The 22,979-nt window shown below is 37.8% G+C and overlaps 2 protein-coding genes across 2 annotated transcripts in view; one reads left to right on the top strand and one right to left on the bottom strand.

The window, feature by feature from the left end:
- Positions 1-8,451, bottom strand: part of asz1 (ankyrin repeat, SAM and basic leucine zipper domain containing 1) — a 31,258-nt gene extending 22,807 nt beyond the window's left edge. Inside the window, exons 1-4 of the mRNA XM_074678055.1 lie at positions 8,283-8,451; positions 6,025-6,127; positions 5,746-5,868; positions 2,020-2,131 (exon numbers count right to left, since the gene is read on the bottom strand). Coding sequence (XP_074534156.1) covers positions 2,020-2,131; positions 5,746-5,868; positions 6,025-6,127; positions 8,283-8,390 — 446 coding nt within the window. The 5' untranslated portion in view covers positions 8,391-8,451. The remainder of the gene's footprint in view (positions 1-2,019; positions 2,132-5,745; positions 5,869-6,024; positions 6,128-8,282) is intronic.
- Positions 8,452-12,033: 3,582 nt separating this feature from the next.
- Positions 12,034-22,979, top strand: part of cftr (CF transmembrane conductance regulator) — a 52,487-nt gene continuing 41,541 nt past the window's right edge. The window contains exons 1-3 of the mRNA XM_074677558.1: positions 12,034-12,280; positions 14,097-14,207; positions 22,784-22,895. Coding sequence (XP_074533659.1) covers positions 12,228-12,280; positions 14,097-14,207; positions 22,784-22,895 — 276 coding nt within the window. The 5' untranslated portion in view covers positions 12,034-12,227. The remainder of the gene's footprint in view (positions 12,281-14,096; positions 14,208-22,783; positions 22,896-22,979) is intronic.

Raw genomic sequence — 22,979 nt, 5'->3', positions numbered from 1 at the left:
AATTTTTGAATTTTTTTTTTTTTTTTGCTAATTTAATCTTTTTTTATCTGTTCACAAGATTTTAATTCTGTGTGGATGGATTCATTTAACTGACAACTTGCCAGATTGATAAACATGCTTGATATGTGGCAAGACATTAGCAAACAACAAAAAATGATGCGTTAAGCCATATTATCAATATATGTTATCTAATTCAAGTTTTTTTTTTTTTTTTAATTTGAGAAACTTCATTGAATTTCAATTTTTTGAAGTTTTTACAAAGTTTTAAAATTTCAATTTTTATTTTTTGTTTGCATTTTTGCTTTTTTTTTAACATTTCATAAATTTCTTAAATCATGTTATATTATATTGCAAATTTATTACAGATAAAAACTAAGACATTGCATGTTAAATTTTATAAATGAAAAAAACTTTTTTGTTTAGATAATTATCACTAGATTTTATGTATGCAGAGAATTGTGAACCCTAATCTCCTTTATCTGGAAGATAAAGTGGATTTTGTGTCCCTGGATCAACTTTAATCCACATGAGTTGAGGCAAAATGGCACCTATGAAAGTAAAGGCTGCAGACCCCTGGTCTGTTATATGAGATAATGGATGCTTCTAACAACACAATGCTTAAACTTCTCTGATTGAACAAGATGCTGGGACCATCCTCTGAGGTTTTGCTCCATATTGACATGATAGCATCACACAGTTGCTGCAGATCTGTCGGCTGAACATCCATGATGAGAATCTCCCGTTCCACCACATCCCAAAGGTGCTCTATTGGATTGAGATCTGGGGACTGTGGAGGACATTTGAGTACAGGGAACTCATTGTCATGTTGAAGAAAGCAGTCTGAGATGATTCCAGCTTTATGACATGGAGCGTTATCCTGCTGGAAGTAGCCATCAGAAGATGGGTACACTGTGCTCATAAAGGGATGGACATGGTCAGCAACAATACTCAGGTAGGCTGTGGACTTTAAACCATGCTCAGTTGGTACTAAGGGGCCCAAAGTGAGCCAAGAAAATATCCCCCACACCATCACACCAGCAGCAGCAGCCTGAACCGTTGATACAAGGCAGGATGGATCCATGCTTTCATGTTGTTGAGGCCAAATTCTGACCCTACCATCTGAATGTGGAGCAGAAATCCAGACTCATCAGACCAGGCAACGTTTCTCCAATCTTTTATTGTCCAGTTTTGGTGTTGCTGTGTGAATTGTAGCCTCAGTTTCCTGTTCTTAGCTGACAGGAGGGTCACCCGGTGTGGTCTTCTGCTGCTGTAGCCCATCTGCCTCAAGGTTGGACGTGTTGTGAGTTCAGAGATGCTCTTCTTGAGATCCTGTTGTCTTTCTATCATCTCCAACCAGTCTGTCCATTTCTTTCCCAGTAGATATATTTTAAATTTTCATCTCTACTTCTGCTATTTCAGGGGAGTTTTAGCATAAAAAGGTTAGGAAAAGGCAGAATCAGTTGTCTGATAATGATGAATACACCCAAACAAAAGTTTCTTCCTGTAAAATAAAAGGCTCATCCTTTAAAAGACAAGTGAAAAATTTTCTCTTCACTGTTTAGCGTCTTTAATTTCAACAAATCTAGCCTGGTTCCTTGGCCAAGGCCTGTTCTGACCCACAAATGACCAAAGCACACCTCATGGCTTCCATCCTGGCCTGTGAAAAAGTCTCAACAATCCTCCTGCCCTCTTACACCGTCTGTTTGTTTGTCTGTCTGTCTGATACCCGTCCGTACGTGCACATGCCATAACAGGACATTCCAAACAAAACACACAAATATACACACACTGTATGGAGCGTCGTGGTGCATAATGCTACCACATGGCAGCCAAACATAACAAGAACCATCAAAGGGAACCTGATCCCTTACCCCTGTTTTTTTCTCCACGCTCGAAGTCACGTCTGGAGTGTTTCTATTTGGCCTGCATCACTATGGGTGTCACAGTGCGTAATGTGCCGCGGTGTCTCATAAACATTTTGACCTGAAACATATCCTCACCCCCCGTCACCCCCCTCACCTGTCTGCCATATTGGGATCAGCGTTTCTGGACAGCAGAAGCTCCACACAGCGGGAAATTCTGTCTTCAGTGGCAGACGCTGTGCAGCTGGCCATGAGCACTGTCCAGTTATCTGAGGAGGAGAGGGAAGAGGTGAGGAAGAGCACAGATATGATTCTTCAGCTTCAGGCTTTCACAGATCCTGTTCTCACATTTCAATTACTGTTCTTAAAGCACTACATGGGCAGAGATAATGACAGATTCAGCTGACCTTAAAATCCCTCATCATGCTTTGTGGAAGTTAGGTGTTTTACCAAAGATCTTCAACATTTCACGTGTTTGCTTCCACTTAAACCTCGAAGATGCTCTAGTTATTTTGTTATCTCAGGAAAACTTCCTGAAAAACTTAAAAGAGGACTTTTTCATGTTCATCGGCAGTTTCTGGACTGTCTGTGATCACGACATTAAAGCATTTGTATAGGGATAGAAATCAGTGCCGATTATTGGTGCTGATATTTAGCATCTTTTTGAAGCATATTGGCATCGGCCTTTTTGAAAATCCAGCGGCCAATAAGGAATTAAATCTAACGCTGTTATTTTGGCTCCAGTCCAGCCGTGCCTCTCTGTCTGCAGTCATTACTCTGTCTCTAGCATTGTTCCACTGTCTGATTTGAGACATCCAGAGTCATTTTTTGGAAAACTTGACTTACTGTAGAAAACTTTAGAGAACTTTTTATTTTTTGAGTTTTCATTTAACTTTATAAGACAGCTGCTGAGCCTGGGAGCTGTTTAATAAACATGTGCTTAAAGGCATTTAAACTAGTCTTGTCACAATACCAACATTGTGATTTGATACAATACCTGCCTACCGATACTTAACTGATACTATGGCAAAAACCTAAAACATCCGAAAATGAATAGAAAAAGCAGCTTGACGGGAAGGCTGCCTCAAGTGAGTTTTCTGAAATATGTTTGTGTGTCTTTGGGGCTAAGGGAGATTTGTAAATTGTGCTAATATTTCACATACTCAAGAATAAATTAACTAAATAGAAAACCAGAGAATAGTCATTGTTGTACAGTAATATGCAGCTAATATAACCCTGCCAGACTTTAACATCCATCTATTGTTTTCATGCTCAGCACACTGTAGTTTAGCTCACACTGTGTGTATTGAGACACTGAAAAGCACACTTTTAACATGAATACTCTAAAAAAAAATAAAAGTTTGCCCGTGTTATTTAAACTCTTTCATGGATGCAACACTTTAGTGTCTCCTATAGGTTTCTGTCATCGTTAAAGTTAGAAAACTACTTGTCACTTATTTAACTGTGTCAACACCACACAGCTCATGTGTTTATGGCGCTGATTATTTGTCATACCAACTACAAGCAGTGATGAACTAGTTTGCTGTCCCAAAGTAACTGACAGTCGTTTGACTTTTGTGTTTGGGCACGTCGTTTGAATCTGTTACTTTTGCTCTTTAAAGAGGTGGGGATGCTGAACGGTGAGGCGCTTCATTATGTTTGTAGTGTTTCCTCCGTGTGTGTCGGTAGTAAGCTTTACAGACGGGCTTTAAAATGTGTATTAGCTAAACTAATGCCAATTTTTGCTTTGTGCACCGGCTTTTTCGACAAGCTGCAGCCGGTTCACAGAAGCGCTAGAACTTGAGGCCATGTCTGTAACTCAGTCTGTACGTTTACATGCAGCTTAAGAAATCAAAGTGTGAGTTAGTCAGCGCGAGATCGGATGATTAAGATGCACGTTAACAACTTCATCGGACTGAAAACGACCAAGCATCGACACACGTAGCTAATACTTGCTCACTCTTTTAACTTCACAACACACACTTTGGAAAGAGAGCAAGTCTTCGCCCACTCCTCAGAGAGGAGAGAGGACCCAGCTGGGCGGCTGCAGACTCACAAGGTGCCTGAGTCAAAATGTCTCTGATTCAGGGTATCGATACTTGAAACACGTGGTATTGTTTACTTTTTGAAAACAGGGAGTATCCACACTTTCTCAGTATCAGTATATCATGCAACCCTAGTTCAAACAAAGTTAAGTGTTGAAGTTCATATCAACCCAAGTTTTGACGCCAATATTTTCACTTTTACAAATGAATATTTGCCACATTTATCAGCCTCCTCGACTACTAATATTGATATCAGTATTGGCATCGGTCCCTGAAAACAACATATCAGTCTATCTCTACTTTTGTAGATTATACGATTCTGCTTCTCACTTATTCTGTCATTTAATCTATTTCGAATCTATTCTTTTATTTTGACTTTCTATTACTACTTTGAAATTCTAACTTTTATATATATATATATATATATATATATATATATATATATATATATATCCTGATTATCTGTTCTGATCACTTTTTTTGACGTCATGATATGAAAGTGTCTGCAGATGTGAGGCCTGATCAAGCTGATTGCCTGATGAAGGTCTAGTACCGAAACGTCGCAGAATAAAAACAATATTCATTCTTTTTGCAAGTTGGACAGTGTGTGCGTGTTTACTTTATAATTGTTGTACCGGATACCTGAACCTCTAACACACCTGTCCTGAAAAATAGATGTGCAAAGAATTTTTCCTTTTGTGAATCACGGCATCTACACACTGTGATGAGGAAATGGATAAAATCTCACCATAACTCTGTCATAAAGATTGATTAACTGGCATCAGGAAGTGTTGCAGCTTTTATGGCACTGAGTAACTTCAGAGAAGTTGTTTCCTTATCTCATCTTGATAAGAACAGACCCACAGCAATACAGCGCAACCTGAGAGTATCATGGTATCTCTCTGTGTCTGTCTACAGGATCCTGTGCCTCCATGTGAGAGCATGTGTGCACGCTGGTGTAAACCAGAGCGCCTGGTCGTCGTCCTGGGAGCTCTGGAGTAAATAAATCTGAGGCCTGTGACTTGGTGAGAGGGCGCGATAGCAGCATGTTGACCGATATCAATCACTCATGCGTTCCTCGGTTCAGCCTGGTTGCTTTGACTAACGCCATCAAGACGTGACCATACGTCATCCTTCGATTTAATCGTTTCCTTCACATGCCTCGAGCCTCAGATGCTCAGATCATGTAAATTCAGCCACACACAAACATTTGAACTCTGTGTCCTGGACTGAGAATCCATTAGCATCAGATAATGAAGCTATAGGCAGTTTAGGACACGGGACTGGGAAAGCTCAAAGGTGATTCCTGACATTTTCAGATCTTACACCTCTTCAAAGAAAGTCTGATCACCATTTCATTGCTGCCTTTCAGGCCTGGAAGTCAAACGGTCGTACCTAATCCTGCTGGCGGTCCCTCTTGCGTTTCCTTTCGTCTTGCACCTTTTCCCAATTTCCTCACCTGCTACAGCCAAAAACCGGGGACCCATCTGGCCCATGCACCCGTGTGCTTCATCTGACATTACTTAATAATGATGACGTTAAAGAGCAACTCTTGCAGGAACACTCTGCTGATCCTTTGAGCTGTTTTTAGTCCATGCACACTGCACATTCATCCCAAAGCGAGAGAAATTAAAGGCATCTGTTGGATCAACGTCAGTCTGGCAGAAAAAAATATTTGAGAGAAACTCCTCCGTGTAAAGGAGTGTGCAGATGTATACACATGAGAGCTGTTGGGAAGACACATTTACAAATCTTTCAGAAAAATCAAAGAAAACTAGCTAAAAATTAATTAATTTGCATTGTCCCTGTAAATAAATGTAATTTTATATTAGTCTCACCTTTGCTGAAGTTTGCACTTGCTCCTCTGTCCAGGAGCAATTTGGCGAGGTCGTAGTTTGCCACTCTGACGGCACACATCAGAGGAGTCCATTCAAAGCCCAGCCGGGTCTCCACGTCCATGCCTGTGCACATCAACGGTAATCAAGTAAAGTAAAACTCAGGGTCCTGATAGGGTTAAGACTTAATCCTACGTCTTATGATACCATTACCGAGCAATCAAAAGTGGATATGAAACCCAGGCAGGAAAATGAGTGACTGAGCATGTGGAGAGTACTTGCCACTGTTCAACAGCTGTTCAACTGTGTCTACGTCTCTGGCATTGATGGCTTGTTTTAACACTGACACATTATCCTCTGCTTGTGGTACGACAGTATCCACAACCTGTGAAAAAAGGGGAAGATAGGAAAAAAAATTCAGGTTTCTTGACATAAGAATAATGTCTCATTTAAAGTAAAATTGTCTCACCTCATTAGCACATGATTCTTTTAAAGATCCAAAATCACTTTAAGTCTTTTAGTCAAATTTGTGGGTCTTTGGCTTTCCTCCCAGCCCACAAAATGTGATATTTAGTGACAAAACCCGTACTAAGTAGTGCTTGTGAATGTAAAATCCTGACCTAAAACGAGCTGTTTGGATTTTGGGAATTTGCCGACATCAGCGATTCCCTTTTTTGACCAATCAGGAGCAAGTCTGCTTTGTTTTTGGCTGTAAACAGCCACATAGTTCCATGTACAGGCCTCCCATCTCAGAAGAAGACAGACTAAGTGTCTAGAGTTCATTTATGAGGGAAATGTGCCAGCTACACTCAGTAAAACTGTGCATGTGTGTGCTAGTCACTTCACGACCGACTGCTTTTCCAACTTTGGAAAGTCCAACAGAGGGCTAGCCAATAGACTGGTCCTGAATCCAGGCGCATTACCAACCATCCACCAACAAACCTCGGACCCTGGAAATGTGAGTATTTTAAATGCTGTGTGCTGTGGAGCAGATGGAAGAGCTTTTCCTCAGTGTTCCCCCCCTGTCTCTGTGTAGCTTCAGGATGCTAACTTTAGCTGCTGTTTTAGCCTGTAATGTTACGGTAAACGAGCTTCGCTTTTTTCTAAACATTGTGCACTCAGAGCTCATGGCGCCGCTCTCAGTGACGCTGAAGAGCGGGGCGGTATCAGTGGTGGCATATTTACATATGAAGGCCACGCCCACTAAATCAGAGCGTTCTGAACAGAGGGGCTATGAGAGCCTGGAAACAATGCTGCTGTGCTTGATTTATTGGCTTTTTGGACCAAAACATGTTACTACCATTTCATGAAGACATCAATGATCCATATTAAACTGCAGAAAAGGAGCAGAATATCAGACCCTTGAAAAGCAATTCAGGCATCAATTTTGTCTTTTGACACTTTGAAATAAAACATTTTTATGGACTTTTAAGATGAAATGGCTTAGTTAGTAAAGTAAGACCATTTTTCCTAAAAACAAACAAACAAACAAAAAAAAAACACTTGCTTAGAGTCTAGTTTACAGCAGCATGTAGTTGACTGAATTTCCAAAACTTCCAAAAATAGTCTGTAGAATTTCTTATCATCATTCAACTTCGATTCAATTTACATCAAATCGACTCCCCAAAAATCGTAAAAATGAGAGAAAAGCACATCATCCCAGCCCCAGCACATTTCGTATTGTTTAGCTTCTTTACACATTAATTAAACTGAAATATTTTTTCTGGGTTTCCCTTCAATTTTATTATTCTATTTTATAACATCATGTTGTAGAAAAAAATGCATTAGCACAATACACTTTGCTGCTGTAAGTCTCTGAATTTCCCAATTATGGGATGAATACAGGACGATCTCATCTTTAAATGCAATGCTTTTACAGTGTGTTGTTTTAAATAAATGGTAAAATTAGAATTCTATCCAAACTGTCAAGAATTAGGAAAGTTTAAATCATATTTGTCGCTAATTCGTTGAAATATTCACAATACTGAGAAATGATTCAAAAGAAACCATTCTGCAAGTGCAGTAAATATCCAGCAGGGGTCACTGTTTCTTTTTAGCGGAATACAATTTGCCCTTACGTTGCAGGTACTCAATATGTCTGTAAATTCACCTGAATGCTTTGCTCATCAAAGAGATTACCCTTGGCACTATCAAGTCTCAAATACACGAGTAATTAAAGCATTTAATTTGGCTGTTAAAAGTAGGCTGTGACCAAACCGTCAACTACTCGGAGTGAGGATAGAGAAACACGAAGAAGAGCCGCAGTTACATCGTTAGCCATTTCAGTGCAAGAATGTCTAACATTGTGTAAATGTGAATCGAATAACGACTTTTACTGACTTTTGTTACTTTAAAAGCTTATTTCTGTTTCCTCTTCACCTTAAATCGAGTGTAAAGGTGAGTGTTAGCCAGCTATCATTGCTGTTACCCCACAAACTACAAGTAGCTTAGCTGTTAGCTCCAAGCTGCGAGCTAGCGGTCCATCCTGACCCCAAGAATGACCCATTCCGAGAGAAAATGAAAGCATTTTCTTAAGTTACCTTTCTCCGGGGGGATTTTTTATCCAAACACGACCAAACATCCCATTCATCATCGCTGGCTTCGCTTTCATCTCCAGCGGGAAAGGCGTTGTTCACGTAGCTGCCCATGGTGTGTTTCAGAGCTAACTGCGCTGTCTACGACGAAGACTTGACATTGCGGCTAAAGCTGGCAGAGGAGGGCGGGGTTTGACATCCACCCAGGTAAACACAGGTTTTGATGTACATTTTAATCAATAAATGTATTGAGTGCAAAATCACAGTAGGGATCTCAAGACGCTCTAAGAAAACATTAACAGGCTGGAACTGATAATGTTGTATTATAAACAGAGAGACAACAACATGAATACATGAGAAATAGCTGTTTAATGATAACCTGATCAGGCCTATAATCATCCAGGTGGAGTTAAAGGTGTTATTAGTATTTCCTATTTGGAATCCAATGTTAAGACTGCATGACTGTATAATTCTTTCAAAGGTTTAAAATCAAAGGTAAGCTTACAAACTGTCGTTTTAAAGAATTATTCCATATCATGTCCAGGGGCGTAGCTACAATTAGGCAAACACAGGCAGTTGCCTGGGGCCCCAAGATTCCCAGGGCCCCCCAAAGCATCTCTTAAAAACTGATTTATGAAGTCCTCTTCAGTTGAAAGCATTTCTTTTTTCTAAATCTTACTTCACATGCTTCAAAATACATCAGAAGGATCAATCTTTAATGATGGTTTTGGGTACTCCCCCTCCCTTCTTATTCAATGGGCTATTCCATGTTACAACACATCTGAAAATTTGATTCAGGAAGAAAGTGGTAAAAAACACTATTTTTCCCCCATTTTTTTCTTATTTTCAACCAAGTCGGAAATAAAAACAATGTTGCTCTGAGATCTGAGATAAACATTTAAGACTTTTAGGATTTTAAGGACTTTATCTAGCCCAGGAAACAGGATCATTTTCTCAAAATCAAACTTTTTGAGTTGGTGATAAACATTACTGTACAAAATCTCTTTTTCGATACATAACTCACTGGACAGGGGTCAAATAGAAATACATTAACTTTAAAATAATAGTACCAAAAAGTATGATAACTGTAAATATCACCTCTTTCAGTAGATTTTTTTCCAGTTTTATGTTGTGCTTGATATTTACATATTTGTCTATTGTAATGTTTTTCACTTCATACTTTCTTGTTTGTTACTGTTACTCTGTAAATTCCCCACTGTGGGACAAATAAGCTTCAATTGACTATAAAGGATTTCAAATCCAGGACAAAGTGGACTAAATTATGTATTCACTTTTTTCTAAATCAAACTAAAGTACAGAACTTGAGGAAATGCATTTAGTTGTGTTAAGTTACCATGTACAAGATTAGCACTGTCTCATGCCTTGATTCTGGGAAAGAGACAGTGGACCCAGGGAAGGCCAGTCTAGCTCTGGGCCCCCAAACCACTAAATACGCCCCTGATCATGTCATTCATTTGTGACAATGGCTGTTTCTCAAAGCCCAGGTACCTTGCCTTGCCTTGGTCTGATGTGGGCGTGGGGTGGGCGTGGGCAGGCATCCACATCATCAGTCGCTGCCCAAGTGCTGTTCCAATGTTCATGTCCTCCAGAGGCATATGTCCTCCGTTTGGTTAGCATGTGGCTAATTGACCAAGGATACACAGGTGTATCCTTCGCTGCCTTGACATGGCTATAAATACCCAACATGCAATGCGTGAATCTACAAAAAAAATGGAAGGAAAAGACGCACCAGCGGAGGCGCGTGGTAAATTCCAATTTAAATGTAAGTAACAAAATACACCTCTGAAAATAACAACTTATACCATGTCCACCACTTAACTCTTTTGTGTGTCACTCACATAACTATAATTACTGAGAAGCTGCACCTGCAGAGTGTCAATGATATGACAATAAAAAAGCAAAAAGTGTAGAAAAGTTGCAAGCCATGACAAACTTTGTAGCCATCTGAGCTCCTCCCAAAATGTGCCTTTGAAGGCTGTTCCATTAGCATCTCCTTTTGAGCAGAGGCAGGACACTTGCCTTGGATTGGAAGGAAGTGGCTTCGGAGGCACTGCCTTCAAAGGCAAGGCAAGGCAAGGTACCTTGGCTTTGGTAAACAGCCAATATATACAGCTGATTGTCCTCAGAGAGGTCATCTATTACCATTCTGCAAGTCCAGCAAATATCCAGCAGAGGTCACTCTTTCCTTTTGGCAAATGCAATTAGTCCTACTCCTCTGTACATTAAAGAGCCCACACCTGACTTTATCAAGGTTCAAACACACAGGTAGTTAAAAGATTTGAGTTACCTTTAAAAAAGTGAGGGAAACAAACAAAACAAACTTTAATTCAGGCAGTTTCCTTTAGGGGGTGGACTCATGCATCTTTTTTTAAAGGTGATGTAAAAATAAAGTTATTTTGATTATCTGTGTAACTCTAGACCCTGTCTGAGACCAAAATGCTTGATCTTTAATATTTAATACACACATCTTCATGCAGATTTATCCAACTTGTATGCTGCTGCTGAAGTTTGGTCAGTAAAAACAAGACTGAGTCACTGAAAGGCTTACTGTATCCTCACATTTTATCTCTGTTCCTGTGTGGAATGTTTGGAGCTTTTGATCCTCCCATAAATGAAACTGTGCACAACCTGAAACTGATAAAAAAAAGTCTCAAGTTAGTTTAGTTAGTATCAACTGTTTCTGGAGTGAAGTCAAAAAGACCAACCCTGCATTTAGAAGTAGCAGCCGCTACAATTAGTTAAAGCTATTGAACTTTTAGACACTATTACTATGTTTATGTGGTCCTTTTTTTTAGTGATTTAAGAAGCTTAACCTCTGCTAAAGTTCTCAAACTGGGGTCAGTGGGTTGTATGTTAGGGCCTGATATTTGTACTTATCACAATCTGCAAAAGCAAAACTTCTTATCACCAAATGAATTCAGAAATTAAGAGGTTATTTATTTTCAAGTTCAAGGGGCAGTTGTGGCGCATTGGTAATGGTGATTGTCTCAAAATTGGAAGGTTGTGCATGTAATTTTGGGAACCTGAGGTGTCCTTAGGAAAAATACTGAACCTGAAAACTTCCTCTAGTGGCTGTGCCAGTTGGGTGTGAATGGGACTAAAACTTCAGGGGTTTTCAAGTAGCAGCCTCTGCCAGCAGATTATGAATGTTGTAAGAATGAATGAATGTAAAATGTAATGTAAAGGCGCTTTGAATGGTCCGAAAGTGAGAAAAATAAATAATGTGGTGATATAAGTACAATCATTACCATCCCATAGATGCAGGTATGTTTGTGCTGTACACAATTTGCTCAGAAACAACAAAAGAGATGTAGAAGAACTGAACGAGAAAGTTTGTCTGCTAAAGTAAAACGTGCAAAAGTTGAACTTTAATAGTAATGTAGCTTTAATTTCAGGATCAGAATTAAAGATTTGTTTAGAAGAAGTTTGATAAAAACAATGAAGCTTCTCTTAATCAAACAGATAAATATCCCCCCTGACCTCTGGACTCTGATTGGCTCTGTATGGATCAATATCAGTCTGCTAAAGTGGCCCCTTCAGGATCAGCTGGCCTCGCCTCATCAGCTTGTTGCCACAATATGCAACCTGAGGCTCGTCGACGGCGTGGAAATGACGTGTGTCTCCGCACACTTTGGCGAGCCCATAAAGGATGGACTGTCCTCTCACAGTCGCACTTGGACGAGTGGGACCAGAGGCGACCAGCGACACACAAAGCCAGGCAAACCAGTCCCTTAGCTTTGGAGAGGAAGACAACAACAAAACCGAGTCATCACACTCACCGGAGGAAAGATTTGCAGGACAAAGCAGGAGTCCAGCCTCTCCCTCTCCCTCCATCTGTGGAAACGGAGCCACTCAGGGGACATACAAATGTGAGCGACGCGCACGGACTGGACTCAGGTGCAGAGAGACCAAACTGGCGCCGCACTTAGGATGCAGAAGTCACCAGTGGAAGATGCAAACTTCCTCTCCAAATTTTTCTTCTGGTAAGACATGCCTTTTATTCGAATTTCAAATGAGCGTGTGTGGTAGCAAGGTGCAGGCGCACTGCTTGTTGCATTACGGTACCCATATCATAGAGGTGTTAAAAACGGGGTTAAAACACAAAAATAAGCACTTTGAGCAATATCATAACAAACATGAGATTTCCTTTCTGTAATTTTCAAGAGGACATCTTTGGAGAGCATCGCGAGGCAGGTGTAAAGATTTAAAAGTGAAATAAGACCATATAAATTTCGACTTCTCTCCTCTTACAACTTTTTGACGATCTTGATAGGTTTTTTTTTTATTTTAACTTTTAGAAAAGAGTTTGAATCAATTTTCAACCTAAGAAGTGCCAGGGAGTCCGGTTCTGCTATAGGCTGTATCATGCGTAAAATGCGCACCGTGAAGTCTGAAACCATGCGCGAAATACGAGTTATGCAGCGGTAAGTTCTAGAAAATTACTGTGGAGTTAAAAGGAAGGTGATCTTGAGGTTTGAGCACAATGATTACAGCCGTTACACGAAGTTTTTTGTGAATGAAAGCAGATTTAAATAGCATTAAGACTAAACAAGCAAAAAACTTTAGAAACTTTGAATTTTAAAGTAATAAGACATTGAGGTAAATTATCTTCTTCATTTGTTTTAAATATTTTACCAGATTTAATTTCAATGTAATTGACATCCTGGAAGCTTGCCTTTATTATGAGCTTTCCTCTTTATGCCACTTGTTAACTAATCTCAAAGGATTTTTGTACATTGGTTCTTTTCAGTAAAGTTTTGTCCTTAAGTTTCGATTTCTTTTAATTTAGAAAAACTGGCACTTTTTCTTTATTTTTAATGATAGTTGAACTTTTTTGAATTACACTTGCATTTGTTTTTCATCAACAACTTTTCCCCAATATTAACTTTTTTTTCTTGACTGTTTACTCTGTTTTGAAAATACTTCAACAACCATGAACACGTTTTTCTACATATTGATTCTTTTAAGTCCCAAAATATATTTTCCTGAGATAACAACCATATTTTCACCACTATTCTGCTGTTGCAACTTTATTTCTGACATCTATTTATTTATTTCTTAAATGTCAAACATAAGGCTTTGTTTCTTACATGTTGACACAACCTCTATTATTTTTTTATTTTAATATCCATAAAAAATATAAATTGTGATTGCTCTTCTGGGCACTGCATGGAATGGTGTAAAAAAAATCTTAACCCAAAATTACGAAACACTCTGTGCTCTGTATGTGTATACATGTGCTGACTCCTTGCACTAATTAGAGGTCTTAAAATAGAAGCAGATGATGTAAAGTTGTGTACCTGGCGTAGCAGGGGACAGTCCTTCTTTAAGTGATGTCGAGAGCATGGCAAACACCTGACTTTACGCTTCTAACCTGCCATTAGTCTGACTGTGAAACCTCAGAGATTACCTGAAAGATAACAACTTAACATATTATACAACAACCTAACTGTACATGTGTTTGAAACTCATGTGAAGAGCTTCCTGTTGTCGTTGTTTTTGGCGACCCCTATAGTCTAATGTGCCATATCCATGCAGAAGTAGTTTTGTTTTTCTCATCCTGCATTTTGATGGCACTGCAATATATTAGTCAAAGATCAATGAGAAACAGTCCTTCTTGTTGCCTTTGCCGGAGTCTTGAAGAGAAATCAGCTTCAGTCTGAAATCTCCTCAAACAAACCTTTGATGCAAAGGGATGCTGTTTTCAGACGGCTGTTTTTTCAGTTTTGAAAAAGCAACATTTGTTACCTTCTTCTTCTTTCTCAACACTTCTGGGTCTAATCTGTGGTTTTCTCACAGGTGGACAACACCTCTGCTGAGGAAGGGCTTCAGGAAGAAGTTACAGCTGACAGATGTGTACAAAGCTCCATCGTACGACTTGGCAGACAACCTCTCTGAGAGACTCGACAGGTTTGTCTTCTTCTGTTTATTCACTCATTCATGTTTCTGAGTTTGCATTTTAATTACACACTGACCAGGGGTTACCGTACTTAAACCCATAGCAGATCAGAGGTTATCTTTATCCCACATATTGTTTGGGGATTAATGAGACTTGATAAGTGGGGATGCCATGTTTCCCTATTGATGTGTAAATATCAGAAAGGTGCCGTTACATAAAACTGATTCACATGTAAACAACACTGGAGGGTTTGGGGGTTTTGCCAAGTCTAATTAAAAATGTCAATAACTGTCAACCCTAAAGTTATTTCATTCTCTGTTTATATTTATAGCTTTCGTGTCAATATGTTGAATGCCTTTCATCATTTTTATATGGATGACACTTTTTTTTTATTGCTCCCCTTCAGTTATCCAGGCTTTTGAGTATCTTTCTGCTTTTAATGTGGTTCAATTTCGGCTGCAGAAACTCAAACTAGTCCTAAATGTAGAAAAAGAACAAGCTCAAACAAAAGTGAGTTGACATGGAACATCCTTCCAAACCATACCTCACTTGGTGTACCCATTGAGCCAGTGCCTAACGTCACCAACCTTGCAGCTAAAATCAGGGTGAAAGTAGGTTTCTTTTACAGAAATAAATCCTGCTCTTCCCCTCAGAGCTTGAAAATGCTGTTAACTATTTCTGGCCAGCCTTCACTGAAAGCTTGCAGGTCTCTTATTTACAAGGCTCTTCTTGGCTGTGTACCTCTATACTTATGTACGCTCCTCCAAAGATCTGAAAGCCTCTATGCATTGCTCTCTCAAGAAAACATTTGACTACTCGTTTCTCGTGTTAGGACTGAAATGGGGAAAAAGCGTTAAAATTTGCTGCCATGTATGCATGATATGCTCTACAGACTGATCTTAACCCGTCTGAGCTTATTTCTCTTAGAGCCCAAATAACAGATGGGAAACTACGGACCAGTGCCTGTGTTTATAACTTGTGTTTTGATTCACTTCCAGCACTTTAGATTTAATTTATTTTCAAAGTATTGTTTTAATTTTTCTTGTAATGACCACGCTGTACTTATTAATTGATTATGATGTGTGCAGCTGATGTCTTGGCCAGGTCACCCTTGCAAAAGGGATCTAGATCTCAATGGGTTTTTATCTGGTTAAATAAAGGTTATAAATAGAGTACAGGGTGTCAGCACATCCTTGAAAAGTCTTGAAAAGTCTTAAATTTATTTATCTAAAATTAAGGCTTTAAAATGTCTTAAATTCATTGAAAACGTCATATGCTGGTCTTAAATACATTACCCAGAGGTCTTAATTTTTTTTTATAATTGTTATTATTTTTTATTTATTTTATTTCATTTTATTTTTATTCTTATTTTATTTTATTTTATTTATTTATTTATTTATTTATTTTTTTTGGGGGGGGCAACTACATTTATTTTTTATTTTTTATTTATTTATTTTTTTAATTAATTTTATAATATATTTTATTTTTATTTGTGTATAAATAAATAAATAAATAAATAAATATACATTAATATATATATATATATATATATATATATATATATATATATATATATATATATATATATATATATATATATATATATATATATATATATATATATATATATATATATATATATATATTTTATATATATTCTGTATCTTAAGCTCTAAGGATCTTAAGCTTCAAAAAAGTAAAAAAAACATATCAATTTGATTTCTAAAATAGTAATAATAATTTTCAAAAAATACCTCTTTTGTTTACTTTCTTTAGAAATATGTTTTTCTTTTCTTTTTTGTGTCAGTACTTGTGATACAAATTATCTGCATGCTAGTTAGCCAGTTGAGGACTATGGGTAAGAGCAAATTTATTGAGGTTTGGCTGGATCATATCAGTTTGGATCATCATCGCCTGTATTTATAGCATTTTCAGCCTTAAATTTCATTCAAGTTGGCATTAAAAAGTCTTAAAAAGTCTTTAATTTGACTTGCTGAAACCTGCAGATTCCCTGGTTGAAAACAGGAGCTCCCGATCCTCCAAAAGTAGAAAACAACCTCCCCACAGCCCAATTTTACAACATTTTGAGCCTGCTATCTGGGAGAAAGGCACAACATCACATGTGTGAAAACAAGGCACATATTGCTTCTGTTTTTAGTTTAGATTACATAAAATAAAATCTAGAAAACAGAACTTTCTGGAAGATGAATCGTCTGAAGAGCAGTCACCCATCAGCCTGCATCCTTGGTGTTTTTCATCACTGCCCTTTCTGTGTGTTTACAGTAGCAATCCTTCCCCTCAGAGTGGAGCTAAAATATGGGCTGGCATTTAAATGAGGCTTCACGTAAACCGAGTGTGTGTGCCAAACAAACAACACGGCGTTGGGTGATGGACAGGGTTAACTCTTCTCTCTCTGATTTAGCTAGAGGTGGTTCATCTGATTTCTTACACCAGCTGTCTTTCTGTCCTTAAACCATCCTTGTGTTAGTTTCACTTCTAAGAAAATCTGCTCAACAAACTTTTCAACCATGCACCTCGTAAATAAATCACGCTTCTTTTCAAAGTGTCAGGGAGTCGCGAAGAATCCCCCCCAAATTTCTTAGAGGGCTTTGGAGGAATTTTCTGTTTGGGTCAGTTTTGGCGTCTCCTGTGAATTGAGCTTTTTGTTTTGTTTTTGTTTTTCCTAATCTACTTCTTTTTTAATATGTAAATACTCTGTCTTCTTTTCAGTAGCCATCTTTCATTAATCTTCTCTTCTCTCTTTCCTCTGTTCTTTCGTTTACCGTTGAGCAAATGCCAGATCTTTGACACATTTTGTGTTTTCTTGAAAGCAGAGAAGAGTTAGATGCTAAGCCTCCAGATTAAACAGTCATGTATCTTCTTGTCTTCTCTGTTTTTTTCCACCTTGCGTAAGACTCGGCCGTGTCCCGCATTGGCCTGGACTCCTGGTAACCCAGGGGGCCCGCATGGCTCTGAATGGTGCCAACAAGCCAGTTAATGTACACGGGTGTAAAAAGTCGACCTTTAGAGAGGGCCCTTTGCCCGCCGAGTGATGAATGAAGCATGGTGGGTGATTTTACTTTCATTATTCCGATCAGACAAACAGTGAAGGCTTCTGGGAATTTGAACTTTACCTTCCATTGAAGCACGCTGTGTACAGTAAGTCCCTTCATCACCCACCGACTCAGGTCGTTTCAGTCCACCGAGGCTTTCTCATACTCTGTCATTCCCAGACTAAAAAACAGTAAAAGAAAATAAATACTTGAGCATACTTTAGTTTATTTATAGAGGACTTAGGGGACTGAACTTCTGAAAGAAAACCTGACGGAAAGATTCATTTTCTGCTTGGTTTGACAAATCTTAAATATCAGATATAAAAGTTTGTGAGCTCTGTGATAGACGAATGACACAGGAACTACAGTTATAGAAAGAACATGGCCTAGAGAGGCTTTTAAAAAGGCATTAAATGCACTAAAACATTATGCTTATTTCTGTTACAGAGGTCTTATTATTTATATATCCACTTTGTTTATGCAGCATCAGGGATTTAAGATGATGCCTTGTTTGACAAAACTTTTTCCTGTACAAATTTTGCTATTTCTGTGTGCATTAACAAAAAAAAAGCTTAATTATTGTAGCTGTTTGTCACATGTACTCCTGTTTGTTCCTGTAAAAGGCAGTACACTTTCATATCTTAGTGTAAAATCCAAGAATACTAGCAGCTCCTTTTTGTCCCTAGTCTTTGGGTTTTTGTACACTGCAAAAAATGGAACTCTTATCAAGTGTTTTTCTTTTATTTTCAGTAGAAAATGTCCTTATAGACTCAAAATAAGCCAAATTCACCTGACTAGCCCAGAAACATGTCTTGTTTCAAGTTGTTTAAAGACTAAAATGAGGTCTGAATTGCTTGAAACAAGTTAGAAAAAATCTTTTAATGGAACAAGAAAAATTTACTTTACTTGTTTCAGGCATTTCAGACTTCATTTTTGTCTATAAATAGAATAGAATAGAATAGAATAGAACTTTATTGCCATTGTAACAAGTACAATGAAATTGAAGTCACAGCAGCAATCAAGAAAACAAAAGTAAGAAAGTGTATAGAAAGTGCAAAAAGCTCCATAAGAAAATAGATGCTGACAGCTTGTCCATCATTGTCCAGTCAGCCAGCCTCCACCTCCACAGGGTCCAGGACTGAGCTTCTTCAGCAGTCTGTTCAGTCTCTGTCTCCTGGATCCTGTCTGCTCACAGCAGGTCAAGCTCTTCCAATGTGGTGTTGATGTCTGCTATTAGCTCCGTTGTCTGGGAATAGCATAATGCTGCTCTGCCTTCTGGTATTCCCTCTGGTGCTGGGTTAGCACGGCTAGCTTGTCCATCTTATTGGAGATAGATTTTACGTCCCCAATAACGATGGATGGAAGGACAGGTTGATGTTTTCACTTCTTGAACCAGCACGCCGTCCTCACCTCCTTCTCCTCACCTTGTGGGAAGACATCTGGCCTAGCACCAGTTAGCATTGACATGTTACAGGCTGCTAACAGCTGATTTCACATGTAAACAATGCAGCCATGGTTACATGTAGGATCTCCAAACAAACACAGGAGCAAAAATAGTAAAAATGTCACTGAAGCCACAAAAAGTTTGGTGTCCATGGCCAACAAATGAGCCATACAAAGTAATGATACACCCCACTTGATAAGATTTCTGTTTTTTTTCCAGTGTAGAACTTATGTAATTTTTGATAGAAATAATCAAGATAAGAAACACTTTAGAGTGTCTTCTCTTACTTTGAGTTGAAGCTTTGTCTTTGCTGTGTTTCACGTCCAAACTCAACCACTTTTTCCTCCATCACTCACCGGTAAACTGCTCAGCCAAACCGCCTCGGTTATAAATGACTCTTGCAGAACAATGCAGCTACTTACGGAGGCCTTGACTGCTCACAGTTAATCCAGCAGTGTTGTGATAAGGGCAGCACACTGGAAGCTGGATTAGGTATTCATTCAAAGTGAAATCACAAAGGCTCAATCTGAACACTTCAGCCAAAATCATCTTCTTGTTATGAATAATTATTTTCCAAGACAGAAAAAAGAAATAAAAGTTATCTTTATTATCTTTTAATTCAAAGTTTCTCCAAGTGTAAATTCTAAATTAATCTTGTATTAGTCGCAAAGGGTCTTTTGATAGCTGGTTGATAAATGCACCACAAAGCTGGATTGTTAAACTGGGCAGCCAGTTTGCTGGTTGGTTGCCAGACCAGTAGTAAACTAACAGAACAGCCAGACCCTGCTGACATATGGCTGGTGTTGTCCTCCCATCCTCCCCCTGCTCAGCTGTTTACTTTTTTTTACAGGGTCAATATGTACTTAAAGGACTTTTTGATTTTGAAAAAAAAAAATGGAATTTTGTTGTTTTTCCCCCCAAAACATTCATGTTTTTCCTTACAAAATTTTCCTGAATTAGTGTGTTTTTTAGTAATTCCAAGCCATGGGTCCAAAACCCATTATTTGGTCAAGTGTGTTACGGACAAAAACAGTAAAATTCAAACCAAGGCTAAGGTGAGATAATTAAACAAAACATTGTTCTTGGAAGAATTTATGTTAACTTACCTACATTTTAAACTATAATCCCTAGTTAGTAAAGAAAACACATCTTTTTTTATTGCATTTAAACCTCTAATGTCACAGAATAAAGTTGTGTTCTCTCCCAAAACTCCTGATATCCGTGATCATTTTCTAGATTTAATTATACTAAGCTACATATTTCACAGGTACCAAGTTTATTAGTTTTTTACTTAGAGTTTAGGTAACATATTATCATTTAAATAAATGTAATGGTAACTTATTGGCATTAAGGTGTCATGGTTTATGAAAGTAATATAGTAGAAATGAAAAAGAATGATTTATTTATCAAATAACATAATCATAACCTATATTTATTATTATCTTATGTTAGCAAACTGCATATTCCATCTCTAAGAGTGTTTACAGACTCAGGCTAGTTTACATGGATCACTTCTAGTTTACTAATTTACACAGACATCGTAAACTCAAACCATGATCCTAACCTACAAAAAACTACCAACAAAGATATAAAAGAAATGCCCTCACAAAAAATACACGACGTAAAAATTTGTTGAAAATAGTGGTTTTTGAACAAAAAACAAAAATACATTGCATTCAACAACATAAATAAACAAATAAATAGATAAATAAATCAAAGTACATTACACTGAATATAATTTCAAAAAATAAAAAATGAAAAAAATACTGCTCTAGTTGGTCAAAACATTAAACAAAATAAATTTGTTGCATTTGATAAAATTTTGTATCCTAAGAGCACTGATACTTTAGAACCTAAACTAAATGTTGGGATCACTGAATCATTCCCAGGAAGACTGGACGATCTGTAGGAACAGAACAACCTCCACAGCCGGCTCCTCACCCGAGATCATGACCAATTATGTTTGTTCAACCACCAACCACCCAGCCACGCTCGATGAATTCCCTTTATCCATGGATGTTTCAGTCTGTGTGTGTGTGTGTGTGTTTGTGTGTGTCCTTAATCTCTGAGATATGCTTTGGAGATATCATCTCGCCATGCACAGTGACAGCGTTGCTTCTTGGCTACAGATTATCGTGGAATTTGCCTGAAAAACAAGTTTCCTTCTTTAATATTCATGGAAAATGATTTCATTCACTGTACAGTTAGAATATTGAATGAACTCCTGAAAACTACAGAAAATATAACGAGTGTCACCATGTTACTGTTAGTCTTCTAGGTTAGCTTCACAGGATAACAGAGTTGACAATTGAGCTGTTTTCAGGTCAAAAATCAACATTGCTGCATAAAACCAAACAACACACAGCATTTTACAGAAAGATTCTTACATAATATCAGTGTTCAGTGCACTATTTTAACTTAAATTGTGTATACATTTTTATTGTACTCTGTACAAAGTTATTTATTTAACATTTTTATTATTATTATTTTCCCTACTACTCAATATCTGTTTTCTCCTTTTTTAATATTTAGTGTTATTTTAAGGGCTTTTTATTCACAATGATTGTACTGAGAGAGTGCAATTCAAACCGGAGTCAAATTCCTTGTATTCTTGGAAATACTTGGCGAATAAAGGTGAGTCTGATTCTGACTGATGAGATATTGAAATAACATGGTTGACATGCGATGAATCCATACTTGATTCACACGCTGCCTTATATTATGTAACTGAAAAAGAGGAGAAAGAAAACACATTTGAGTCTTTCCAGTCTTCTCTTCAGGCATCATTGACATCATGTGGAGCAGGTCATGTGATTTGTAATTAATGCACTTCCTTGAGAGGTGTTTTTGTAACGGGTAACTTAGTTGAAAATTATTTCTCGAACAAAGATACAATTTATTTTCCGTATAAAATTCAATAAATTGCCCAAAAAGAGATATCTGCCATGATTATCTCAACATTATAATTAGAACACAACCAAAACAATATTTCGAACAAGCTTATTTTACTATTGTCTTGCTTGTTAGAAGGCGGGTGTAAATAAATTCAGGCGGTTGTGTGGTCGCTATCCTCTTATGTCTTTTACAGTCTTGACTAGGGATGGGTACCTTTCACATTTGAAACAATGTGGTACCAAAGCCTGGTGCCTGGCAATTGGTATCGGTACTCAACAGTACCAATTTTTGGTACTTTTTTGTGTTCATGTGGTAAAAAATATCAGTTTGTGTAATGATTTTTTTTTTTTCAATGTAACATATTTATTCTTCAATATATAACTGTGCAATGCTGTGTTCATGTCCAGCATGGAAAATCACCTACTTTTCCATTCCCTCACAAGGATGCATTTAGGTACCTAAACATGGTACCTTTTGGTTTTACATGAATCAGTACCTGGTACTTTTGACAGAATTTGGTCGGTACAGATAAAAGTACCTAAATCAGTACCCATTCCTAGTCTTAACTTTGTTTTTATGGCTCTTATCGGTTTCTATGTGTTACTTTAATTTTTTAAATTTGTTTTATTGATGCTCTTATTTGATTTTTATTGATTTTTTTATTTTATTTTGTTTTATTTTATTGTGTTTTATTGTGCACTCCGGTAACATTATAAAAGATTTACATGCCATGTCTGAAGATATCTTAAGATGTGAATGTCTAAAGACAAAGGAAATATGTCTTAAGACGTCTTAAGACACTCAATGTCTTCAAGAAACAAAAACCTGTCTGGGTGCACCTCATGTCATGTCTTAAGACAGGAGTGGCGTCTTCAAATTTTTGTCTCAAGTCGTCTTAAGACGTCTTGTTGTACACAAATGTCTGAAGACGTCTTGAGACACTCTGTCGGCTGGGTATGGTGCTATAAAAATAAAGTGAATTGGATTGGATAGTGACATCCAGTCATTTTTGTTTAAAAAGTGATTGTTCCCATAATGGAAAAAATATAAAATTTGTAAAGACTTGATCATAATGAACAAAGAAAACGTTCTTTTTTTTTTTTTACTTTAATAAAAATGTATGTGAGATATATTCCATGGATTTCAGATGTCTATTAATTATATGTTGACTGTAACTCTGGTGTCCTCTCTGCAGAGAATGGGACCGGGAGATGGCGTCTGGCAAAAGGCCGCCCAAGCTGATGAGAGCGCTGGCCCGCTGCTTCCTCGGCCCTTTTGCCTTCTTCGGCATTCTCCTGTACCTCGGGGTGAGTCTGCAGATCTGAAACAAAGCTAGCTTAGACGCAAAAACCTCCTCATCCTTATTATTCTGTCTTTATTTGTGTCTGAGA

This window comes from Halichoeres trimaculatus, unplaced genomic scaffold (genome assembly GCF_033239565.1).
Source record: "Halichoeres trimaculatus isolate MK-OKI-2021-1 unplaced genomic scaffold, fHalTri1.1 fHalTri1_scaffold_10, whole genome shotgun sequence".
Classification (NCBI taxonomy): domain Eukaryota; kingdom Metazoa; phylum Chordata; class Actinopteri; order Labriformes; family Labridae; genus Halichoeres; species Halichoeres trimaculatus.
This window is presented reverse-complemented; position numbering and strand designations above follow the sequence as displayed.